At 37.8% G+C, this 24,587-nt stretch overlaps 1 protein-coding gene and 1 long non-coding RNA gene across 6 annotated transcripts in view; one reads left to right on the top strand and one right to left on the bottom strand.

Moving 5' to 3' along the window:
• BRIP1 (BRCA1 interacting DNA helicase 1) overlaps positions 1 to 24,477 on the top strand; it is a 164,349-nt gene extending 139,872 nt beyond the window's left edge. For 2 of the 5 annotated variants that reach the window (XM_089772173.1, XM_089772174.1), the window contains 6 exons: positions 7,504 to 7,616; positions 10,526 to 10,608; positions 12,133 to 12,456; positions 13,334 to 14,170; positions 17,055 to 17,134; positions 20,102 to 24,477. In XM_089772173.1, coding sequence (XP_089628299.1) covers positions 7,504 to 7,616; positions 10,526 to 10,608; positions 12,133 to 12,456; positions 13,334 to 14,170; positions 17,055 to 17,134; positions 20,102 to 20,284 — 1,620 coding nt within the window. In that variant the 3' untranslated portion in view covers positions 20,285 to 24,477. The other 3 variants (XM_089772175.1, XM_089772176.1, XM_089772177.1) reach the window with 3 other exon arrangements.
• Positions 15,880 to 24,587, bottom strand: part of LOC142819246 (uncharacterized) — a 9,759-nt gene continuing 1,051 nt past the window's right edge. The window contains exon 3 of the long non-coding RNA XR_012897058.2: positions 15,880 to 16,016. This is a non-coding gene — a long non-coding RNA (uncharacterized LOC142819246). The remainder of the gene's footprint in view (positions 16,017 to 24,587) is intronic.

Genomic DNA, 24,587 nt, shown 5'->3' with positions numbered 1-24,587 from the left:
TCAAAAGATAATATTGACCCTTAGCTTTATATACACATATATAGATTGTTTAAAACGAAAAATATGACAGCGTAAAAGTGAAGTAGAATTATCTATATTAAATAATCTGGATTTTATCTTTGTGCTCTACAGCATATTAACTGGTATGATTATAAAATAGGCTATTCTACAGCATACATATAAACTGGCTGGACAGGCTACAGGTGATGTGCGTTTACATATTTCATTCCAATTTATATAATTTGCATATGAAATAATAGCACCAGTTTGAAGGTAGTGTTCTAGTGACAGTTTTTATTATTAATAAATTGAGACTGTGTTTAGATGCAGCTTTTAGAGAGCCTACTAAGGAGTCAAAGGTGTTCTGTGAATTACTCTGGTCTTTACACATTCTCTATTTAGTCTTCATTCTCACAGATGATGTTACTTCTTCTGAAGGAAAAAAACGTTAAAATGCTACACTGCTTAATGTTTACTTCGACTTAAATGTTTTTTCAGACAAAATAGAAAATATGGGATTTAATGTCTTTCACTTTCCTACACTTGCAGCCTTTGGTTACCTGGCACTCATCAAGAGGGTAAGAGAGGGCAAGTATATTCTGAATGAGTATGATTATTGTTCTTTTAGGTAAAAGAGTGACCCGAGATGGACATGGGAGATTATAAAAAGATATATTTATGAGCAGTGCTTGCCGAACTGTGGCAAGCCCCGCTCACCAGCCGCGCTGTCTGGCGATCTGCGCATGCGCAGATCTCCCGAACCCAGCTCTTCCAGGTTGCAATCTACTCTTCACGAGCGAGTAGATTGCATTATTTGTCGAGCCCTGTTTATGAGTATATATACTTTGCTTTTTAAATCTGATGTGGATGGATGCAGGGAAGGAAGTATGTATGTATCTATACGTACAAGTATAATATATAGGTAGAGTGTCAATATTTGTTTAGCCTTTCCCAGTCTCGAATCAGCCTATCTCCGGTCTGTTTAGCTGTGATTCTCACAACACTACCAAGCTGTGGTGTATAGAATGAGGCAGATTTCTGGTCAGGGTTTTAATTGGAGCTGCTTTTGGTGTTTATTTTAGTGTTATTACAGAGCTGAGTTTTACCTTGTCTTCAGTGTTCCTTTGTTGTGTATCAGTTTGTAATTTAAAAGGGAAGATAGAGAACAATCGGGGAAAATAGTTTTGAAGTGTTAAGAGTGAGCCTGACTCTTTAACTTTTGGCAAAAACTCGAGGGTTTCTCCCCCCTCCCCCATTTTAGCAAAATATAGCACTGTATTTAGTTAAATAAAGTACTGCCTCTAAAAATCTTGAATATATGCCAGATAAAATAAAACAGAGCCATACTGATTTTGTCTATTTAAAGTTACTCAGCATACAAGACCTTGTACTGTAGTTTAGCCATTGAAATTTATATTGTGATATTTATACTGATGCATGTGTTTATGGTATGCTGATATTGAACAGTAAATGCTTCTAATGCACATTCTCTCTCTTTCAATTTGGTTTTGCTATAAACTGTTTAGGTCTAAGGCCCTATCCTTGGCTGAAGATAAAACCATTTTGCATGAGTGTCTGGTAGATAATGTGTTTATTTTTACTGAAGTAATGTTTTCTTAATAGTTTTAATCAGTAGTTTTAACAGATTAGTTCTTAGTCTAATTTATGGATTGAACTCTTAGTCTTAAAAAAGCTTATCATAAGTGACTAAGACAGTGTAATATTTCTCAGATACGTTGTTTATGTGATGTTATCTTAAACTTCTAGTGTCATATACACTTGTATTTACCTCAGTTTTATATGAAAGTGCCGTAAAAAGAGACGTATTTACTGGACTAACATTGAAAGAACACAATTTACAGAATAAAATGTTGCTGAGGCTATATCATCTCCCCTTTATTTTTCTCTAGAAGCTATTAACTCATAATACACTGCTATTTGCATGTCCTAAAGTTGTATATTAAAATGTTTTGTTTTTTGTTTTTAAACTAAATAAATAGGCTGCTCTTGGACACAGTGAAGGTTAAGGCACTATACAGGTTTCTATATCTTCGGGGGTAGCCGAGTTAGTCTGTACAGTGTAAAGTAAAAAAAAAAAAAATAGTCTAGTAGCACTTTATAGGCTTTTAATTTGGATCTGCACATCCTAAACTCTGAAGAGGTCATCTGAAGAAGTGGGCTGTGCCCACGAAAGCTCATGATACCATCTATATGTTTTGTTAGTCTATAAAGTGCTACCAGACCATTTGTTGTTTTTTTAGGTTTCTATATGTAACACTGTAAATGAACCTCCACGCTGACCTGCTACTCTCCTAACCATCACCTCAGCACATGACCGATAATGTAATAATTTAATGCTGTTTTCACCATGGGCTCTCCAGGCTATTTTTGCTTGTATCACTTAAATCAAAGATGAATCCAGGTCTTCACAGATGAAGCATTGTCATTTCAGCTAACCCATTCTACATCACCCTTCAACACCATTCCCAAAAGAGCTTGTCTAGTAAAATGCTTTTTACCTTCCTATATAACTAGCCTTCTGTTTTAGGAAAGCTTTATAAAATGCATTTGAACTGTGATATAAAGTGCATCAAAATCTCTCCAAATCACAGTAAGCCAAGTTTGTTGATGGCATTTAGTTTTTGTTGAAGTTCAGCAAATTTCCCAGTTAACATTCCATAATGGGGTAAAGTCTGTCTAGTTAAGCATTAAAAGAAAGAGTGGTTAACAGGTATAATATTGTTAGACTTCAGCTAATGTGACTGTGACCATGACCTCCCAGATAGATCAAAGACTAATCTCTGTGACAGCTGCAAGATGGCAGAGGTTGCCACAGGCCTTCTGCTGCTGCTCGCTGAAACTATTTGTCTGTAAAGCATGCCTGATAGCTAAGAGTATATTTTTAAGGATGAACAGGTAAAAGTAAAAGGCTGTCTTTTGACATTTTAACTAATTCCTTCTAGCCTGTGGTTTACTGCACATTTAGGATATTCGCTAGCAGGAGACACTGGCTTTTTCACATATGCATCATGTCATTTCGAATTGGGTGTTGATTTGATGCCTGATAATGCAGAGTTATACAATGAAATAGATTCTGATTGGATTAAAATGACGTGCACTGGCCTTTTACCTTTCCTAAATTTATAACGAATGCTTAACCTTCAGCAATCTGAATAGTCACTTCATGTTGAAACATGATCTTTAGAGTGAGAGAAACAGAATATTTTGTTTTTCATCATTCAGTGTACATATCATTGAAAGGTTAATATCTCTTACATTAATATATAGACCTTAATATTTGTTATCTGATATGACAATATTTTTGCTAACCCTAGTTATTTGTGTGACTATATCTCTTTGTGTAGTTGTGACACTGTCTGCAATAATTGTAATTAATTGTGGTAAACCTGAATGACGAGTAATTCTAATGTTGCTTTACTAAGTCTTTCAAAGTAGCAATAAATTATAGAAATTATCAATTTATTGTCGACAAAAAACTTTCTGAAGAAATCCTATTAAGAAATTTGTCATGAGAATAAGAGTTATTAAATACTTTCATAAGAACTTTGTTGTGACTACATTAGATTTTAAAATATGAAGTAGATTTTCCTGTTTTCTTGGATTGCTTTCTACATTTTATTCTCCACTTCAAATATTTTAAAAGGTACTGTCTTTGCTTATTTCTGGTAATACACAGATATGTGTAATTACAATTTAAAGTTTTTTGTGAAGAACTTTATTGTTTACGAACTATTTTGGGGGAAAAGCTTCTTTGTGCTTCAAAAATATGAGGGCTAAGGAACTTATGCATCAGTCAATAAATTCTGAGTGACTGGAATAAATATTAAATCTGTGAAATCAAACTGAATTTACTTTCTGGCTGTAAAGATTGAATTTGTAAATTTGACAGGCTGTTTCAAAGGGCATAAGTACACAAAATAAAATTTCTTACCCAAATTCAAGTTGAAAGTTACCTGTCAGATGTGGTTAGAAGTCTGCTGTTTTCTCTCCTGAAGCGTGTCCTTTCAGATGTCAGTTTAAAAAGGTTAATACTGTGCAAAAGAGCAGTGAAAAAAACCTTTCTTGTGTAGTTTTATGCCTGTTTTAACCAATATATTTTGAAAATATATATTCGAGCTGGATATATTTACCAAATATGAGATCATTCTTCACATTCTCAAAATGGACCTTTAATAAGCACTATTCCTGTGTTTCAAATGGGACAGCAAAGGGTTTCTTTTGCTACTGATATCAACACTGCTTCTTAACTACTTAAGAGAGGTTCCATTTTCCTTGAAGAGCTGGCTTCTTCCTCCAGAAGCTCTCCATTCCTTACTGACTCCCACCCTGGAGATCCTACCCCTCTTCTCTATCAGGCATCATTGTCCACTACTGCTCCAGCAGTCCAGAGTTTAAGAAATGCCTTTGAATTTTGGCCTATGTAGCAGAAATCTATTATTTATTTCATTTACTTTTTCCTTTTCTTGAAAAAACCCGTAGTACTTCAGAAGTGTTTCCTTCTTTGCTTACACCTAAAATATTACATTTACTCACCATGTATGCTGGGGTGTTGTAGACATGTTTGTCCCAGACTATTAGAGACAGAATGTGGGTGAGGTGATATCTTTTATTGGACCAACTTCTGTTGGTGAAAGAGACAAGTATTTGAGCTTTATGCAGAACTCTTCTTCAAGTCAGTCCTCTCTAAAGCTTGTCTCTCTCACCCTGCAAAGTTGGTCCAATAAAAGATATTACCTCACCTAACTTGTACCTCTAACGTTCTGGGACCAACACAACTACAACTATACTAGATACAAGTTTTGTTTGCAGTTCTGCCATGTGGTGAGGGAACTGGTCCCAGTATTAAATCATTCTACATGTCTGTCAGTTATGTATTCCTTGACAAAAACTAGTTGTGTTTGATACAAGTATGTGTGTTCTGGCAGCCTGGTAGCTTGAATGGTATGTGGTTATAGCTCAAGTACTCTACTGCCTTTTGTGAAGAATGAACTGAGGATGGTGTTGTATAGAATGGCAGGAGTCAGAGCGCCTTTCAGTCTTAGACTACTACTTGAAAATGATTGGAATGACCAACTTAGTGATTATTCTTTGCCGGCAGGCCACTGAGGCCTGGATATAAACATATTATTACTGTATTGCGAATGATAAGCTATTACAGTAAACTTCTGATAATCCGGCACCTTTAGGACCCAGGGGGTGCCGGATTATCAAATATGCCATACCATCGGAAGGAGGGGCTATGAGGGGTCTGAGGTGGAGTGGGGGGGGATGCGCCCTTCAGCGCTGCTTGACCAACCCGGCAGCACCCCAGCTGCTCTGCCCTAGGCGTCCCCAAGTTAGCTGCTGCTGAAACTGACCAGTGGCTGACTCCGGGAAGCCCGGGGCAGAGCAGCTGGGGTGCTGCCGGGTTGGTCCTGCAGCGCCGAGGGGCGGCAATACGGGACCAACCCAGCAGCACCCCAGCTGCTCTTCCCCTGGTCAGTTTCAGCAGCGGCTGAATCGGGGAAGCCGGGGGCAGAGCAGCTCCAATTGTCCGGCTGCTCAGAGCATTTCTGGGTTCCAGATGGTGCGGGACCATCAGGAGTGCCGGACCATTGAATGCTGGACCACTGGAGTTTTACTGTACTTGATTGAATCACATATTGTGTATAAGTAAAATGAGCAGAGAGAAGGACATGAAATGTATCTGAAAAACAGAAATATGTTTTAGAATTGTAATAGAAAACAATAAATCTAGTAAGTATTGGATAGTGTGTTTTAGATCACATTTGTAGATAAATAGGAACTATTTCTGATTGTAGATATAAAAGCTCAGAGTAATTACACAAAGTTTTTGCAATGATCAACTCAAACAATGTTCACTACTGTAATTTTTTTATCATGTGTATATATAAAAATTTTTACTTCTTTCTGGTAGAATTGTTGATAGGCTGGTCTGTAATTTCTCCAAGACTAGGCGATTGGGCAACAAAATGGCAAATTAATTTTAATGTTAATAAATGCTAAGTATTGGAAAAAATAATCCTAACATTGAAAAAAATAATCCCAACTATACATACAAAATGATGGGGACTAACTTAGCTATAACTGCTCAAGAGAGAGAGAGAGCTTGGAGTCATTGTGGATAGTTCTCTGAAAACTTCCACTCAATATGCAACGGCAGTCGAAAAAGCAAATAGAATGTTATGAATCATTAAAAAAGGTATAGAGAATGAGACAGAATATCTTATTGTCTCTATATAAATCCATGGTACACCCACATCTTGAATATTGCATACAGATGTGGTTGCTTCATCTCAAAAAAGATATATTGGCATTGGAAAAGGTTAAAAAAGGGCAACAAAAATGATTAGGCATTTGGAACAGGAGCCATATGAAGAAAGATTTAAAAGATTGTGACTTTTCAGTTTAGAAAAGAGGAGATTAAGGTGGGATATGATAGAAGACTATAAAAATCATGACAAGTATGGAGAAAGTGAATAAGGAAAAGTTATTTACTTGTTCCCATAACATAAGAACTAGGGATCACCAAATGAAATTAATAGGTAGCTGGTTTAAAACAAACAAAAGAAAGTTTTTCTTCATGCAGCACAGAGTCAGCCTGTGGAACTCCTTGCCAAAGGATGTTATGAAGACCAGGCCTTTAACAGGGTTAAAAAAAGAACTAGATACATTCATGGAGGTTAGGTCTATCAATACTTATTAGACAGAATGGGTAGGAATTGTGTCCTTAGTCTGTTTGTCAGAGGCTGGAAATGGATGACAGGAGTGGGATCACTTGATGATTTCCTGTTCTGTTCACTCCCTCTGGAACATCTGGCATTGGCCGCTGTTGGAGGACAGGGTACTGGGGTAGATGGACCTTTGGTCTGACCCATTATGGCCATTCTTATGTTCTTATGAATGGAAAATAGAGCCTAATTCCAAACTGTATTTTTTAAAAATTTATAGCAACAACATTTACTATACAATTGAAATACATAAACACTGAAAAACCCATGTCCAAAAATTATCTGCACTTCGCACATTCAAAAAATCCGTGATAAAATCCATAATTGAAAAGTTTATTGTATTTTAGTAAAACGAGAGCTAGAAGTTTAGCATTAAACTTAAGTGGGGCTTCTCATACATGTGATACTAATATTATCTGTTACTAGATACACAGCTCTGACTGCCTGAAGAAGTTCTAGTCTAGTCTTAAGCAAAGAATGGTCATTATCCTTAATTGGTTTGTAATGTATGATGTAAACAAATGGGGTCTGAGATGGGACCACCAAGCTGATTTCAGTTGTGGTTTAAGGAGGATTTGGATGAATTTTTCTCTGGAAAGGAAGGGATGTTTGTAACCCAGTGTTCTACCTAACAGCCTTCTCCCTCACTCTCTTGTACCCAGTTGTTTAACCAATTTGTTTAATTTTTCATTTTATGATAACATTTTGCAAAAGGACATATTGTAAAATAATATTTTAACTTTATTTCTAGGTTGAGTTAAAGAGAAAATACAACGACCAGTACTCAAAGACAAGAGGCCTTTTACCAGGTAGCCAGTGGTATGAAATTCAAGCTTATAGGGCTCTCAACCAGGCATTGGGCCGGTAAGAGGAAATGGAATATCATTTAAATATTCTAATTTTTAAACTCTTTTTTTTGCATGCTCAATCTTTCACTCTGAGTACTGAAGATATTTCTTGCATGTTATCTTTGAAATTGTTTAAAAATACAGATACTCAGATTTTTGCTCTCTTCAGATATGCATTAGTAAATTCTAACTGTAAGGGGTTGCCATAAACACTTTAAAATCAAGCAGACTTTAATTAGGAAACTGTTTTTCCTTTTTAAATTGAGGAACTCTTTTATATTTTATGGTGCAGTTAGGGCCTTGGAAATATCAGTGCAAAGATTTCTGACTGACACTTAAAACAGTGGCTATCTTTCGTTTCAAAATAAATAATTCTGCAAACTATAATCCCTACCTTGTAAATATTTCTGCCCTGTGTACTCTTTGGACCAAATGTCTTGTAACAACCAACACAGTTAAAACTGGACTGATATCTTGCAAATCGAGTGGCAAGATATTTGGCAAGCTGATGTTTGCTCTGAACAAGGATGGGGGAGTGAGAATGTAACCAAGCTGTCCTCAGTACTGTTTTAAAAAGATTACATGGTAACTGGGTGTTTGGCATGACTGCAGTCAGTGAGACTTTCTGAAAGAGTAGTGTTTATTGCTATTAAATTGAGGTCAACTTTGAGGGGAGATCGACCCTTGCAGTGACACACAGAGTACAGATATTAAATCCACAGCTAGAATGGGTATAAATAGCAGTGTAGACAATGAGGCGCTGCTTTGGAGAGTAGAGACACTCTAGACCTCTAGGATATAAATTGGCTTTCTACATACCCACATCCATACTGCGGACTGCAGTAAAAGACTTCGGTAACACAGAGAGGCTCTAGCAGGGAGAAGATAGGGAGGGCAGCAGAGAAAGGTTCCAGCAGTGGGAGCTGGCAAAGCCTTTCTGTGTTGGGGGAGTCTTTTCCTGCAGGGAGGAATGGTTCCAGGACCAGGGAAGCAGCAGGACGCTACGCTGCCAAAATCAGCAGTGTAGTGGGGGTAAGGCACCACTTGGGTAAACAGAGAGCTATACAGTATTGTCATATGCATATATCCCCACCTTTCAGATGTATCTTTACTCTATTTGCCTAAACTATGGTTCACTGGCTACACTGCTGTTTATACTCATGCTGTGGGGCTCTACAGGTAAGTTCTCTATATACCACCCAGAGAAGTGTGGAGTGGAGAAGTAGCCTACATTTGACTTAGTACAGCACGTGAAGGTTATATATATAAAAATGAGTGAGGAAGGTATGTAAAGAATAGTAAAAGGTCATGAATACATACTCAATGCTAGATATACATCTTAATTTACTTTTGGGGAGTGAGAGTAATTAAAAAATCATTTTTATTTATAAGAGGGTGCAAAAGTGGTGATCAGTGATGGAAGACTTACTGAAGGAAGTGAGTTTGGGGAAGAGAGTTCAGTCATCTGGCATGCAGAATATTTTATCTGTCTAAAAATATAGAAATACCTCACTTTAAATCTGTCACTAATAAAAAGTCTTCATTGTAGGACTGACAATTTAAATGCATGCACTTTAATGTGAGCTGAAAGGGAAAGACAGACTCCCCTATTGGTGTATTTGGGAGAATAATTCTGGTTTATATTATAATTTGATCCAGATTGTGTTATGTTGAGCCTTGGGAAAGGAAAGCCAGTAGATTTCAGTGCATTTAGAAAAATATACTATAAATCAAAATATAGTATATGCTGACAGCCCTAGAAAGTGGGTGCTGCAACTAGGCAAGCATCTTTCTGTAAAATTGCCTGCAGGGATTGAAGTGAGCAGAAGCATGTTAGTCTTGAATCTAGCACTTTTCTCTTAATATATAGTGCTGTTACAGTGTCTGAAGTAACATAAGTCCATGAAATGTAATAACAACCTTTGGGAATATACCAGATGGTGTACATGACCAGGTGACAACTGTGCGGTGAATTCCTTGCAATGCTGCGTAATAAAAGTGTAAGATATGTTTCCAGTGGGTACAATTCATTTCAATGTAAAAGAACACTTTTTTAAGCACGAAAATATGAGAAGCTCAGAAGGAATCTTTTGCCTTGAATTTGTTTTTTCTTCCATGGGATGCTTTAAAGATGTTCAAGAAAAATGTCTCTGCTGAGCTAATCATGATGTTGGGAATTAGAAGTTGAGGGTTATAATCCCATCTCTAACACAGTGGTATTGTATAGCCAATCAGACTTCTTTTTGTCAGTTTTCCTTAATTTGTAAAATGAAATTATTATAATGCTTATGTGTATAATGCTCATCGGAATGTGTAGTGTATTGTTCATTTATTTTTTTTATAGTGCTTTGAAAACCTTGTCTGAAAGACACTGAAGAAGGTCAACGTATTCTATACCATCATATCTTGAATGTTAATTTTTCTTTGTATAGAACCTTAACCAGAAATAGAAGTTTATTAAAACCTAGCCAGAATATACTAAAACAAAGTATATCGTTTTCTAAATTTTGGTACAACCACATTCACTGCATTCCCATATCCTCTCCCCTAAGCTCTTCTGTACTCTGTTTTTAATACTTATCCTTTCTTTCCCACAACAGTAGATTGCCAAACAAATAACTTGTCTGTTGTATTTTTATTAGACATCAAGTACTCAGTTTGTGAAATAATATGTGACCTCCTAGTTTGTATGTCATTAAATGGTCACTTTTGTGATTCTGTGAATTGTGTGAAAATGCAGTTTCTCTGCTTAACTATCTTCTGGTATAGGTTTTACATTCCTTCTCCAATAGCTATCCTTTTTGTGGGAACTCAGGAAAGCACATTTTGCATCTTTTGTGCTTCCAACTGTATGCAACAAAGAATAAATTTTTAGTTTTAGATGCTATTTTGTTTAATTACATTTCTCTTTCATTGGTCCTGTAGATGTATTCGTCACAAAAAGGATTGGGGTGCACTTATGTTAGTTGATGACCGCTTCAGGAGTAACCCTAATAAATACATAACAGGTAACATACTCAGTACTTCTGGAAAAGTTCCTAATGTTTGGATTTTGTGTTATGAAATCTAGGCTTCAAGAATGTGATTTCCCAGAGAGAACTGTTGGAGAAGAGGGGACGCTATAACAAAATATATCTGTTAAATTCAGTGGTTCTGTGATTTATGCAGCTACAATTCTGCACACGTCTAAACCCTGCTTCTGAGTGGCAACAGACAAAATGCACTGAAATACACCCATTAGTCATTGTTATTTAATGTAATTCCCATCAGAACATGCTGGCTGTAAGATTTGTTGAGGAAAAGTCAAGTTACAGACTTTAACTAACATTTTTCAAAATGAAATTTACAACATATGTAAGAACTATTATCCATTGTATGGTAAACATAAAAATAAAGGCACTTTCATTTCATTTTTATTCATTTCTACGAGTCATTTTGCACCCATAGAGAACTTCAGGGGTTAATGTTAGCAGTTAGATATTTAACAAGATGATTTGTAGAAGTGAACAGGTAGAGACACCACCGTTCCTTTACTAGTGTCTTTGAACATTTGTTTTTGCTGTCATGGTCAATGCAGTTTCTTCATGTTTAGTACAATTAATTCCGCTAAAACAAAAACAAAAATAGGACTTATATGACACTAGTCAAGAAGAAATGTCTTAGGAATAGATTGTGTAGCATTGTTTCAAAGCTGTATTGCCCCACAACCACAAGTAAATGGATAATGTAAAGAAGATAATGTTGGTGTCCAGTCAGCAGGTGGAGCTCAAATTCTATCTTCTAAGCAGTTTTCTGACATGTCATTTTATATTAAGCAAATGCTTAGATAACCAAAGAGAGGACAAAAGGGAGATAGCACAATATTGTAATTACACATTCTCACTAAAAGTTTGTGAATTTGGTACCAGTAATATTTTCTTCAAACAAGAAAAGCTAATTAAAAACCTTTTCTAACATAAAGTATTTTTAAAAAGGTGTATTTTTATTTTTGCAAAATTAATGTTCACAATCTTCAATTTTTCAGATTAATCAAACATTTGTTTACGATTTCTGATTTGCAAGAATTATAAAAAACTATTGGTTCATGTGACCATCTTGTATGTGTTTGAAGTACTGTATTCATTGTGATTCTTTTAAAAAAAATCAGACATGTTTTCTAAACTGCAAAACCTGCAAACTATTTTAATACAGCAATGAAACAACTGTAATTAAACATATAGAATATACATAAATTCCTCTTATAATCATTCATGATCTTTAAATTAATAACACGGGAAGGGAAGCAAGAGGAATGCTACATAGATATCAAGGACAACAGTAGAAAAGTTTTGGAAGGCTACAGTTTTAATCTTGTAAAAAGTCTCATGCTTAACTTTACTCACAGGAGTAATTCTCCTGAAGTCTATCTGACTAGTCCCATGAGCAAAGTTAAATGGATAAGTGTTTGCAGGACTAGGGCCTAATTTATTATCTTGAAATAGCTATTGTATAAAGTAAGTTTGGTTGTAGTCTACCAATATTTTTTTTATTAGGATTATCCAAATGGATTCGTCAACAGATCCAGCACCATGAGAATTTTAATTCTGCACTTGATTCCTTGGATGCATTCGCTAAAAAAAATCAGGTGGACACTGGTTCTTCAGCCCAGTGCAATAATGAATCTCTACTTGTACATTCAAGTTCAAAGGATCTGTCATCAACTTCACAATGGGAGGCATCTATTCATCTGTCACCAGATGTTCCTGTTGAAAGTAAGGTACAGAGTTTGGTCCTGGAAGCTCATTCGCCTACAGCAATCAACACAGTTAATTCTTCAGCATCCCGTCAATCAAGTAACATCATGGCAACAAAGAAAAGTATGTTTATTTCCCATGTTAAATTTTCATTAACAATTCTTGGAACAGATATTTTTGTATAACCTGTGACATTTTGCAACTCTTTTTTTTGAGAGACAGAGACGTTAAAAAAAATTATGAAGTGCTGTAATGTAAAATGGCCACTTCTCACAAATGTATACAAATTTAGCTCAAGAGATTATGAAATTACTTATCCCATCTAGTTATCTTTAAACAAACATCTTTGATAATTGTATAGTGTAAATTTAAAAATGTTTAACTATGACATTATTTTGGTTCTGTTATGAAAAAAATATGAAGATAATCTAAAGATAATTAACAGCATGTTTACTAATACTGACATTGTAGAAAAAAATTGAAATTACGTATTGTGTCATTGTTTTAATTTTTCTTACATTTTAATTGGATTTGAGTCTGAGCCATGACCCTGGCTCCAGATTGTTTCCAAAGTTTAGAGAATTGTACTTCACGTGTGTTCCTTGCATCTATTAGCTTGGCAAAATGAATACTATGCATGCAGATAACATCAAAAGTTTGAAAAGTTTGAATTCGAATTTGAATGTAGTTGTTCAAGCTCTTCTTTAACCCTAACCATTAATGAAATATGAGAGAATTGCAAGTAGACACCATAAGAACTTAAAATAAAAAATACTAACTTTGGCTCAGATACTACAAGCTCAAACACACGCTTTAACTTTATTCATGTAAATTGTCCAACTTAAGTTAATGCATTATTATGTGATGGTTTTGCTCATTATACTGAATTTCAATTCACATAGTAGCTCAGTATAACTAAAAAAATTATGTTTCAAGTGTATTGTAAAATAAGGGGGAAAGCTAAACCAGTTACTGTTGTGTACTTTTGTAATTTTCACAGATGATCAGACTTTCGGTGTAGAAAGTCATTCTCACCAAACATCATGGAGAGAGAAACATACAGATTCCAAACCAAGGCCTGTCATCAAGAAAGAAAGGGGGAAAAGGAATAGTTGGACTAATGCTGACCTTATGAAACAATACTTCAGCAATAAGCCATTGACTTCAACACCTCTGCCTGTGAATGAAAAGAAATGCATCTCCCAAGCTAAGTGCAAACAAAAAAGGAGGACTGCTGAATCTAGTCAGCCTGTTGTAAATGGACCCCAGTGCCAGTCCTCATTGCTTACAGAACACACACCAAGTAGACCAACATTACAACTGGAATCAACTAGCTCCTCAATAAAAATTAGTGAGACTGCAGCTGCTGAAGAATATCCTGCTGAACAGCATCTCTGCACAAATGGAGAATTAGCTCAATGCATTGAGTTATCTCCAGTAAAAGGAAAAACTGAGCTTTCAATGTTAAATGTAGCCATGGAAGCAGAAGCTGAGGATGATAGTATCTATTTTACACCCGAACTGTATGATGATATAGAATCGGAGGAGCAGCAAATTGAACCATTAATGCAAACTTGTAATAATACTGTGAATGAGAATGAACATGGAGCTTGCATTGAAATCAGTACTTCAAAAGTCGCAAGCTCAGTTGGAGAAATGAAAAGTAGTGGTAACATGTGCAGAGAGTTAGATATTATAATGCAAAATGACAAAATTAAGGGTAACGCAGTTAGTGATGCTGCAAGTATTACTAGTGTAGGAGAAGTGGAACAGAAAAAATATCAGGAAATGGATGTCAGAAAAAAGAAAAGTAAACTTTCCAGATCACGAAACAAAGGTGTGTCTTCCTTTTCATCGAGCAATACTAGTCCATAGCTATCATGTTTTACAGGAAATTTAGAAATGAACTTCATTATGAATCACTTATTTCTGGTAGGATTTTTATTGAATACATAGTCTCACAAGTAGAGAAATGGTGAAATGTATTTCCATTTTATCTCTATCAGATATGATTTTTTAATATTTATTATTTTGCATACACAAATAATACTTTTCTGCTGTTTCTCTTAGACTTGATTAAGATTCTCCTTAATCAAGAGCTATGGCTGAAGAGCTAATCAAGACCCAGGGAATCATAAATTGTATACACAGTAGTACTGTACCTGAAACTATACCATGAAGACAAAATTGATCAGTTGTCAATTGAATCCATCTGGAATTGAGTTCTAGTCAGCAGTTGCTGAAAGTTGCATCAGATACAATTATACGCATTTATTTTAGATTTTAAAAAATTGTTACTATACAAAATGGGCACATTTTGTGAGCACCAGGTAATTTACTAGAGCAACCTTAGATTCCTAAATTAGGGGAATAATTTTCCATTCCCTGAAGTGTTTCTTGTCAAAAAGAACATTATTGTAGATGAGCAGTATTGAGCAGACTGCTTGAAAGTTGATGATGATAATATTATGTATTCTTCCTTTATTTCGCGTGTAAATAGAAAGTTTAAGTAAGTGAATATCATTGACATCTCTTCAAAATTTGCTACTTTGATCTCTTTTATTTATGGTCGGGTTCTGAGATGTAATAATAGCCAAACAAGAATGCACTTTTTTACCTTATAAACACACTTCTTTTGTAGCATTTGGTCAAGTAAAATAGCACATGTACTTTGAAACATTTTATGTGTATCTTATTTTGAAATATTTCAAACATTTTTGTTGATTCTATTGAGTAAAATTTTGTTTCTGCTGACTTCAGTGAGACCAGAGTTAGAGCCATTTATACATACTGAAATTCAGAGCATAGAGAGTAAATGTTACAAAGAAAGCAATAACTTCTTTTAGATATTTAAAGAACACAAAATTTGGAATAATTATTTCCAGGGCCTTACAAACATTCCAGGTTAATATAGTGAATTAACAATTTGACATTGAGGATTAATGCAGAAGGAAGGATTTTTCTGTGATAAAACATTGACACACATGTAATTGAGAAACTAGATTTTGTTTCTGGAACACATTTGAGAAGAAATCCTGGGACAATGTAGAATCTTTAGCTGGATATTTATATATTTGTCACATGAGTTGAGTTGGACTGGCACGTGATGTTTTCTTTAAAAATCAGACTAAATAATTCTATGATATCCTCTTGTTCAAAACTGTAAATGTGCATCAAGTATTGTGAATTAAACAGCTTCTTTTCTTTCTACATTAAATATTGCTTTATAAAGATGAGATCTTCGATCTGCAAGTATGGTAAAAGATGGATAGAACCTTAAATTTCTTTTGTATATATTGCATTAGATTATTTAGCACTAACCTGTAATGCATTACATGACCTTTAAAAAAATCTTGTTTCCTCTATTACACCATATAAAGAAAAATATTACATAAAGTAAAATATTTTTTCACATAGAACAGTCATTGTAGTAAAATGTATTGTGTCTCATAGTTGCTCCACAACATCCTAATTCTTCAGATTAATGTTATATTTACTTTCTTGAAACTTTCTTGAACACATCTTCAGTCGGTAGTTACTTTTGGTGTCGAGTTCGTAGATCAAATGGCTAGGGGTGAGTGAGAAAAGCAAAGTCTTGATGCTTGATTTTTTTTCCCCCTCTCTTCATGACAACAGCTAATACTGGAGCCCTTATATAGAGGTGACTGTGTTCTTCAGAATTCCTGCAACAATTGGGAGGGGGGGGAAGCAATGGAATAGTTACCATTCTTGATCTAAATATTACTCGTAGTTTTCTGGTTCCTTCTAAATGCCTAGTTCTCTGTGATTTTCCAGGCTTCTGCTCCTTGTGGGGTTTTGAGTGTTATTGTTAGAGGCCTCATGTAACCTTCTCCGGAAGGTCACATGGGGAAGTGCCTTTTAATATTGTTGAGTTTAAATCAAAATAGATAATACAAATCTGTGAGAGCAGGGGACTGGACTTGATGACCTCTCAGGGACCCTTCCTCTCTTGAATTTGTGTGTTGTCTGCTAGTGTATGTTTGTTTTCACAGAATCTTAGAATACTAGAACTGGAAGGGACCCCGAGAGGTCATCAAGTCCAGTCCCCTGCTCTCACAGCAGGACCAAGCACTGTCTCTAGACAATTCCTGCTAGATGTTTTGTCTTGTGTTGATTGTAAACTCTTTGAGGCATAAATCTGGTCTTACCTATGTTCAAGCATTATATTAATAAGAAGTTACTATGTCAGTATATAATATGGCAATATGTAATAACATTGATTTAAGACAAGAGCCAGCTATTGAAGGACTATCACCATTCCCATTAGATATTGGCCTTTCCTTGGAGTTCCCTAAATATTCACCAGACACATCCTAAATCCTGTCTTTCATACAGTTGCTTGGGAAAACCATGATGGGATCATAGTTCTAGATAGTATTGCTAACATTTTTTAAAATGAAAAAACTATAAATTCAGTCTAACATATATGCACGCACATACAAGCTGCTTGTTCTTATTGTATATATACACATCCATGGTGAAAAGCATTTTATTTTTAAATTCTTCAGAGATTTGTGATGACTAAAAACAACAAAAGTAAATTGAATACTTAGCTGTCTACTTTGCACTTCATAACTGAAAACTAACTTAAAACTATTTGAACTCGTCAGTGAAATCTTAAAGAAAGTATCCCATTATTTTGAAACAATACTTAATATTTTTGTGTATAAAATAATAATCAAATGCTAAATTTATTAAAGGACTGAATGAGCAAAGAGCATGCAAACGAAGAACAAAGAAAGCTACTATTAGGGGAAATGGCTTCATCTGTGAAAGAAAGGTATAATATAAAGAGTAGATTGAATGACGTTATTATGTAGTAGTGGCAACTGTTGATACCATGTAAGAGTAATATATATGCCACCTTTTTCCTGGGAGGTGAAATAATGTACAGCGTAGGGATGTGAATGACTAGTCGACTATCCGATAGATTATCAAATACTTGACACACTAGTCACTTCCCCCCCACTTGCTGCCTCTATCACTTGCTGGAATCCCCAGCTGGCCTAGGCTGCACGTGGCATTTCGAAGCAGCAGTGGCACGTGAAGCCCAGGGTCATCTGAGGGCTCAGAGTCCCTTGCTGACCCCGGGCTCCATGGGGCACTGCCGCTTTGAAATGCTGTGGCAAGCACAGGGCCAGCGGGGGACTTACTGAGTCTTCCACTGGTCCCATGGTGCCCACAGCGTTTTCACCTTTGAAGTGTGGCAACAGCTTTGGGTCTGTTGCCACACTTCAAAGGTGGAAGCGCCCTTATCAACTAATCGATCAAAATTTTACATCCCCAGTACAATAGTTCTGCATCGTTAATTAGTTGATTAATATATATTACTGTAATTTAAATTTTATAAGTAATATAGAGACGCTCCTGGCTTGAAAAATTACACAGGAGATCTATGTTTGTATTAGCATGAGTGGGACCTGAAGGTATTCAGGACTTTGCTGAATGAAGCTTATAGTTTGCAATAGATGTCTCCTTTCTACATAAGCAGTCTTTACTATTTTTGATTAGTGTGTAATTTTTCAGGCAAAGTTTTTCAAAAGAGCTTTAGAGCCACCTAATTCCTTTGAAGGTCAATGGGAGTTCAGCACATCATAGCCTGAGGATCCTTTGAAAAATTCCAGACTAAGTGTTTTGTAGCCTGTAGCCATATTGCCTCTGTGATTTGGTGTGAGTTTCTAAGCCGAGAATTGTCGGTACTTGGGTGGAAAACCTCCAAGAAAATCCCATGTACTACAAGATGTTGGATGGACGATTAAACAGACAGTTCTCTTCCCTTTTATTGTATTAAATGAGTACTTGAGCAGCATACTACAAGAGAACATTTTGGCACTGCAAAATCACTTTTTTGTCTGAGACTTAAAACCAAGTCACTAAGTGCTTGTGGTCATTAAACATAACCAACCATTTCTTGAGAGAGGGTGTTTGTCCAAATGTCCTAACATGGCAGCTCCTCAGATGACAGAACTCATGTAAACTCTAAATATTAGTAATTTGTAAAATACTTCTGGGTTCTTCTAGAACAAATTATGTTATTTAAATGTATCATCAACTAGCAGTTTCATTAATGCATTTGATTATAAAACACACATGCAGCACCTCACATTTCAGAAGCCAATAAAGGAGCAACATGATGTGAAGTAACATGGGTTTCATCTAGTATAACATGCAGTCTACCTGTAAAAATTATTTCCATTATATTTGCTTCATAATTTATAGTCTGATGTTTGTTAAAATTCACTGTTTACCCATGACTGATACCCTGTTAATCATTTTAAAATGCTAATTGAAGAGTGTTTACTTATATGCCTAGCAATTCTGAATGTGAATACAGTACTTCACACCTTTATGGTAAATTGATTGTCATTTTAAACTATAAAATTAACTTGTGATCTCACTGTATCGATGTTGCATAAGTTCTCAATTAGTATCATTTTATAAAAAATTCCAGGGCTAGAGGCTGCAGCCCTTACCACATGAATATAGATGAGCAAGTCTGTGGAGCTATCTGTGTTAGTAAGGGGTGCAGGATTGGGTCCTAAAGCTTTACAAAACCATACTTTATAATGTGCTCTAATTTCAGGAAATATTCAAATACATTAAGCTATTCAGATTAAAATGTAAAATACATCTCTAACATACAAGAAAACCACACTGATGCTTTACATTTCACTATAATTTAGAGAGAAACATCTGAAATTCAAAATGTTTGTTAATCTCTCTCTCTCTTTCTCTCTCTAAAAAACATTTCCTGCGGGATGACAGAGTGAAGCCATAACATCACTTGGTGTCCCGCCTGCCTCCTCACTCCCTCTGGGGCAGAGGGGCGGTCCATCTGGTCCAAACACCCAGAGGCTGGGGGCGGGAAGAGAGAGCCAGGCCTGGCGAGACCTCGGCTCAGCCCAACCTCCTAGTGGCTGGGGGAAGAGAGAGCTGGGGCTTGCAAGGACAAGGAGAAGGGGGAGAGCTGGTGCTGGTGCTGGTGCACCCTCGACCCTGCCTGGTGAGGGGAGAGCCAGGGCTTCCTCAGCCTAGCCACCCCTCTCCCCACCCCCACCCCGCAGCAGGGGGAAGAGTCAGGGCTGGGGCTGGCATGGCCTCGGCCCATGCCCTCCTTCCAGCCACTGATGGAAAGAGCTGGGTCTGGTGCAGCCTCAGCCCTCCCTGATGGCTGGGGGTGGGCACAGCCTTGACCCCCCCCAGCAGCTGGGAGGAAGGGACAGGCCAAGGTTGCCACCATGCCTCGACCTGGCCCTCCCTGGCATTCGGAGGGAGAGCTGGTGGTGGTTCCCCCAAGAGAGGAGGGCTTGGCAAGCGTAGTGAGCAAGGGGCTCAGCCCCCTAGTTTCTTTGAATGAAAAATACTACAATCTGGCACTTAAAGTTGTGTTTGGTGAATATGATGCGTAGTACATTGTTTTATCTTAATTGGTCTGCTGCTCAACCTCTCTTATGGAGACTTAGTATAAAATAATCTCATATATAATATATGTAATTTAGGCTAGCCATTTTTAATATTTTAGTATAATATATATTTTACCAATTGATGTAAATTTTAAGGCAATTAAATATTGATTCAAATGGATTTGTACTTCTACTATTAAGATTTATATTTGACGCAATAATTTTCATTAGTATATTACTAGATAGTAATGGTTTTTATTTTTAAATAATTGTTATGATCTACATATTTAGACATGAAATATTTAATACGTTAATGTATATATTGCCTTATTATATTATGGAAGGAAATGCACAGCCAGAGCCAGCCTTGCAGATCAGGACTGTATTGTATTCTCTGTGGAGCTGAAATATTACCAAAAGCAGAGGGTAAGACCAGTTGCAGCTCATTTTCAATTTCCTTTTGGAGTTATGGGAGTTGTACAATTGTTTTTTACCTTGTTCCTCTGAATAGTGGATGCTTGTTTTAGAATAATCACTAGTTAACCAGAAGTAGGAGGTAATTAGAAAATTCATTATTTCTTTAACATAGATTTTGCATGGACAGCATTTTTTCACTGTTTGTTATAGAAAGGCATCTTTTTTGTTTTTTCCTGAGGTCTCATTGCAGATAACTGACTTTCTCAGAATGCAGGGAACTGTAATCTGTCTAACAAATAGCATTTTTATTATCTGTCCCACATTCCTTTTCCTAAATTTTGAGAGATGCTGGTGAATTACCTGGTTCTGTCCTTAAAAATGATGGCTAATGGAAGCAGTCTTACTGCTGCTCTGCCTGTTTATGATAGTGTTTTAAACCTCAATCCCCCCCCCCCCCAGGGCCTTTTTAAGTGGAGTATGCCAGTTAATCAGCACAATTGGTGGCAGTTGATTCTGGCAGCACCCCAGACTGGCAAGTTCAAAGGGAGGGTCGTGTTTTACCTCCCAACCCTGCCATAGTTGAGAGATATGTCCTTCCTCTCGGGGTTAGGTGGTGTCATTATATGGGATGACTATGGCTGTGTGAGATGTGGTATTTTGTCATAGTAGTTTGACAAAGGCCAAAAATATATTTTTGAAGGAACTATCATAGTTTATACATGCCTTCCTACATAACATGATCTTATTGTTATTTTTCTCCCTGTCCCACTGCTTAATTTTGTCTATTTTTAACTCTCAGTTGTTGCCTCATGTCAAACATGGATTATAAATTCTTTGCCCGTGACTTTGTTCTTGTGAGACATCTAGCCCTCTTTTGGACTCCTAAACATTTATGGTAATAATAATGGTCTTGTTCATTGTCTGTACACTTTGTAGTTATGCTGCTAAATCACATATACTAGTGGCATAGCTAGGGATATTAGCATCAACCTTGTGGAGAATGTAGATAAGGAAGTGTTATTTACTCCTCATAATGCAAAAACTAGGGGTCACCAAATGAAGTGATTAACTGCAAATTTAAAACAAAAGAAGTATTTTTCCACACAGCACACAAACAACCTATACATCTCCTTGCCCAAAATTGTTAAGACCAGGACTCAAAAAATAACTAGATAAGTTTATGAAGAATAGGACCATTAATGGATATTAGCCAGGATGGGCAGGAATAGTGTTCCTAGCCCAAGTGTGGGCAAAATATAGCTCAGAGTTCAAATGTGGCCTTTCAAGCCACTGGATCTGGCCCACAGCCTAGCAGGACTCTGTCCTTGCCTGCCCCAGCTCTGCACACCACTCAGAGCAGCCGGCTGCAGGGGCCTGTGCATCTCTGAGTGCTGTGAGCACGTGGCAGGAGGGCCCAGCCAATGGCAGCTGCGAGACAGTGTTGGAGCAAAGGGCAGATGTGAAGCCTTCCCCCCCCCCCCGCTTCCGCTCGCGGCACATGTGCCCCTGCAGCTAACTGTTCTGAATGGCATGTGGGGTCAGAATATATAGGGAGCCTGCTTGAAGGACCTTCTGGGCTGCTGGCAGGGAGTCACATAGGTAACACCTCCTGGCCAGAGCCTGCTTCTGGGCACCCTAGCCCCTCCCTGCTGCAAAACCCTCTGTCCCCCTTTCTCCCCTACCTCACATAACCCAAACCCTTGCTCCTGCACCCTATCGTCCCTCCTCTACCCTACATCCAATCTCCTGCCTCAGGTCTCAACCTAAACCCCTGCACCTCTTCCTATATCCCTCCTCCGGATCCTCCAGTACTCCTACCCCGTCTATGACCCTGCACTCAAATGTATTGCCCCAGGTCACAACCCTGTCCTTCACCCAAACTCCCTTCCAGAGCCCACATCCCCTCCTGCACTCCAGTCCTTCAACCTGAGCTCTCTTTTGCAACCAACCTCCATCCCAGAACATGTAAGTGAGGGGTGTCTCTACTGCTTCTGGACCCATCATTATATGAATACAACAGAGCAGGCCAAACAGGGCCGGCTTTTGGAAGTGCGGGCCCAATTCGAACAGTTACGACGGGGCCCTGGTAGTCAGGATTTTTTGTTGAAGGGAAAAAAAAAACACCACACAAAAAGAGTCACAGCCCCTTTAAATCCCTAGGTACTGGGCAGAGTCTTGTCCCGCCAGCCCCGGGGCCAAACCCCTGTGCGCGCCTGCCCTGGGGCCGACCTCACCCCCCTGCAATGCAGGGAAACCCCTGCACTCAACTCACCCCTCCTGTGGTACAGGGAGGCTGCCACACTCCTCCTCTGGGGCCGACGCCCCCTCCCGCAGCACGCCCAGCACACCACAGAGCTATGGGGGGGAGCAGCCAGCGCACTTCCGGAACCCCTGGAAGTGGCACAAAGCTGCAGGCAGGAATTCCGTCCACCCTGCGGGAAGCCGGCACTACACTGGAGGTAGGTAGTGGGGCTTCTCAGGGATAGGGAGAAAATGGGGGGGTACATGAATGCCTCATGATCAACTGGTTGAGGCCTCGCAATCAACCAGTCGATTGCAATCGACTGGTTGGTGACCACGGCTTTAGGGCGCAGGGCCCGATTTGGGGGAATCGGTGGAATCAGCCTAAAGCCAGCCCTGAGGCCAGAAGTAGTAGAAGATCGTCCTCTTTCCCAGAGTTACCACTTTTGAGGCTTATCACAGACTGGCTGGATCTTTAAGGCTCAGCCTTCCTCATGCTGTAGCTGTTGTCCTTGAGATCTCAAGTCTGGTAGCTTAGTTACCATTAGGGATTCTAGCTGTGAAAGGGTCAGAGAGGACTGCATAGATAGAGGAGAAAGGAATTCTTTCTCCCTGGGAAAGTGGCTGAGGGAGCCAAGCTAGAGAGACCCTGGGGGAGTAAGTTAGGCTCCTTTGGGTGGTGCTGACATACAGGGACTGTAAGAAGCAGGAAGGTCTCTGGGAGAAGCTGCCACCATCTCCAGGTGGGGAGGCAGTGAAGAAACCTGCTAAGAAGGATGCCCAGGGAAAATCTAGCATAGCAGTGCTTATCCAAAGCAGCAAAGAAGGAACTATGCAGTCTCGAGGAATGGTAGACAAGCATGGGGAATGTCGCCACAGCCGGAGAAGGGTAGAAGGAGCTTTTGTTTGGATGTCGTTTGGATGTTGGAATGGATTCTTTAGTTGTCTTTGATTGTCCCCTTCCAGGCAGAACTGAAAAGGAGGGCTTGGCCATGGAAGATCTAGCCAGAGAGAGGCTATCACACAGCCAAAGAAAAAGGGCTAAAAGGTGTGCTGGAGATGCCAATTCTGACACCCAGGGCATTATAGCAGCAAGTGGAACAATTTGAGGACTGTGCAACCTAATTTCATCAATAAATTCCTGATCTTTCATCTGTTTTTAAACATTACATTGTCTGTGCTTGTGCCTTTGGCAATTGAAATATATTGAAGTGAAAGTATGGTACTGGAAATGAAACTGTTCTCAAGCCCTAGGGTGCTTTAGCATTGGTGGACACCAAGGGTGCATCACTGCAGGGCATTGGTGGACATTGCAGGGCTTAACTCAAAATAAGCTACATAGATTGAGCTACATCAATGGTGTATCTTCCTTTGAAATAGCTTCTTTTGCAATAGGGAATGTCTATACAGCATGTATTTGCTTTGACTTCCCTTATTTCTCATACAATAAGGGTTGCAGGAGTTAGAGTAAGAAGTTACTTGACAATATTTCAAAATAACTGCCTGCTGTGCAGACTAAGTTATTTCGAAATAGTGTTGCAATGTAAACATACCCCAAGAGTGTGTATTGGAAGCAATAGCGATTATACTGTTTAGAGTAGATGCTTGGTGTCAGTTGATTGGTTGAAGTATAAAATCTATCATATTTTGATGGAAAATTTAAAATAAATGCAATTTATGGAAAATAGATTCTAAGTCATTTATCAGGTTAGTATTCAGACTAGAAAAACACTCACTGACAAGTAGATTTGTGATATATTAGAAAAATTAAATAAGGCTATTGTCCAAAACCCATTTAAATCAATGGAGGTCTTTTTATTGACATGAAGAGACATTGAATCAGGACCTAAATTACTATCTTGTAACTGTGGAAAACTGGCAGTGCATTCACACTGTATGGTTCTCTAAACTATATAAAAATATCTTATCTTTTTTATTTTTTTAATTTTAGGAAATTTGAAAAAAGCTTTCTGCAGTAATGCAGAATTGAAAATAGTCCAGAAACTCTTCAGAAATACAAATGTAAGGGCTTCAGAATCTGTTAGCAATTGCATGTGTGAACTGGGTACCATTTCAGAAGATGATGATGTGGTGTTGATCATCACAGATGGCGCAAGTATTAGTCATCTTAGAGAAACTTTGAAGGTTTATCAGACGCAAATGAAGTATGAA

Source organism: Pelodiscus sinensis, chromosome 21, assembly GCF_052426305.1.
Source record: "Pelodiscus sinensis isolate ZL-2025 chromosome 21, ASM5242630v1, whole genome shotgun sequence".
NCBI classification, from domain to species: domain Eukaryota; kingdom Metazoa; phylum Chordata; order Testudines; family Trionychidae; genus Pelodiscus; species Pelodiscus sinensis.
The sequence above is the reverse complement of the archived record's forward strand: the minus strand, read 5'-3'. Positions and strand labels throughout refer to the sequence as shown.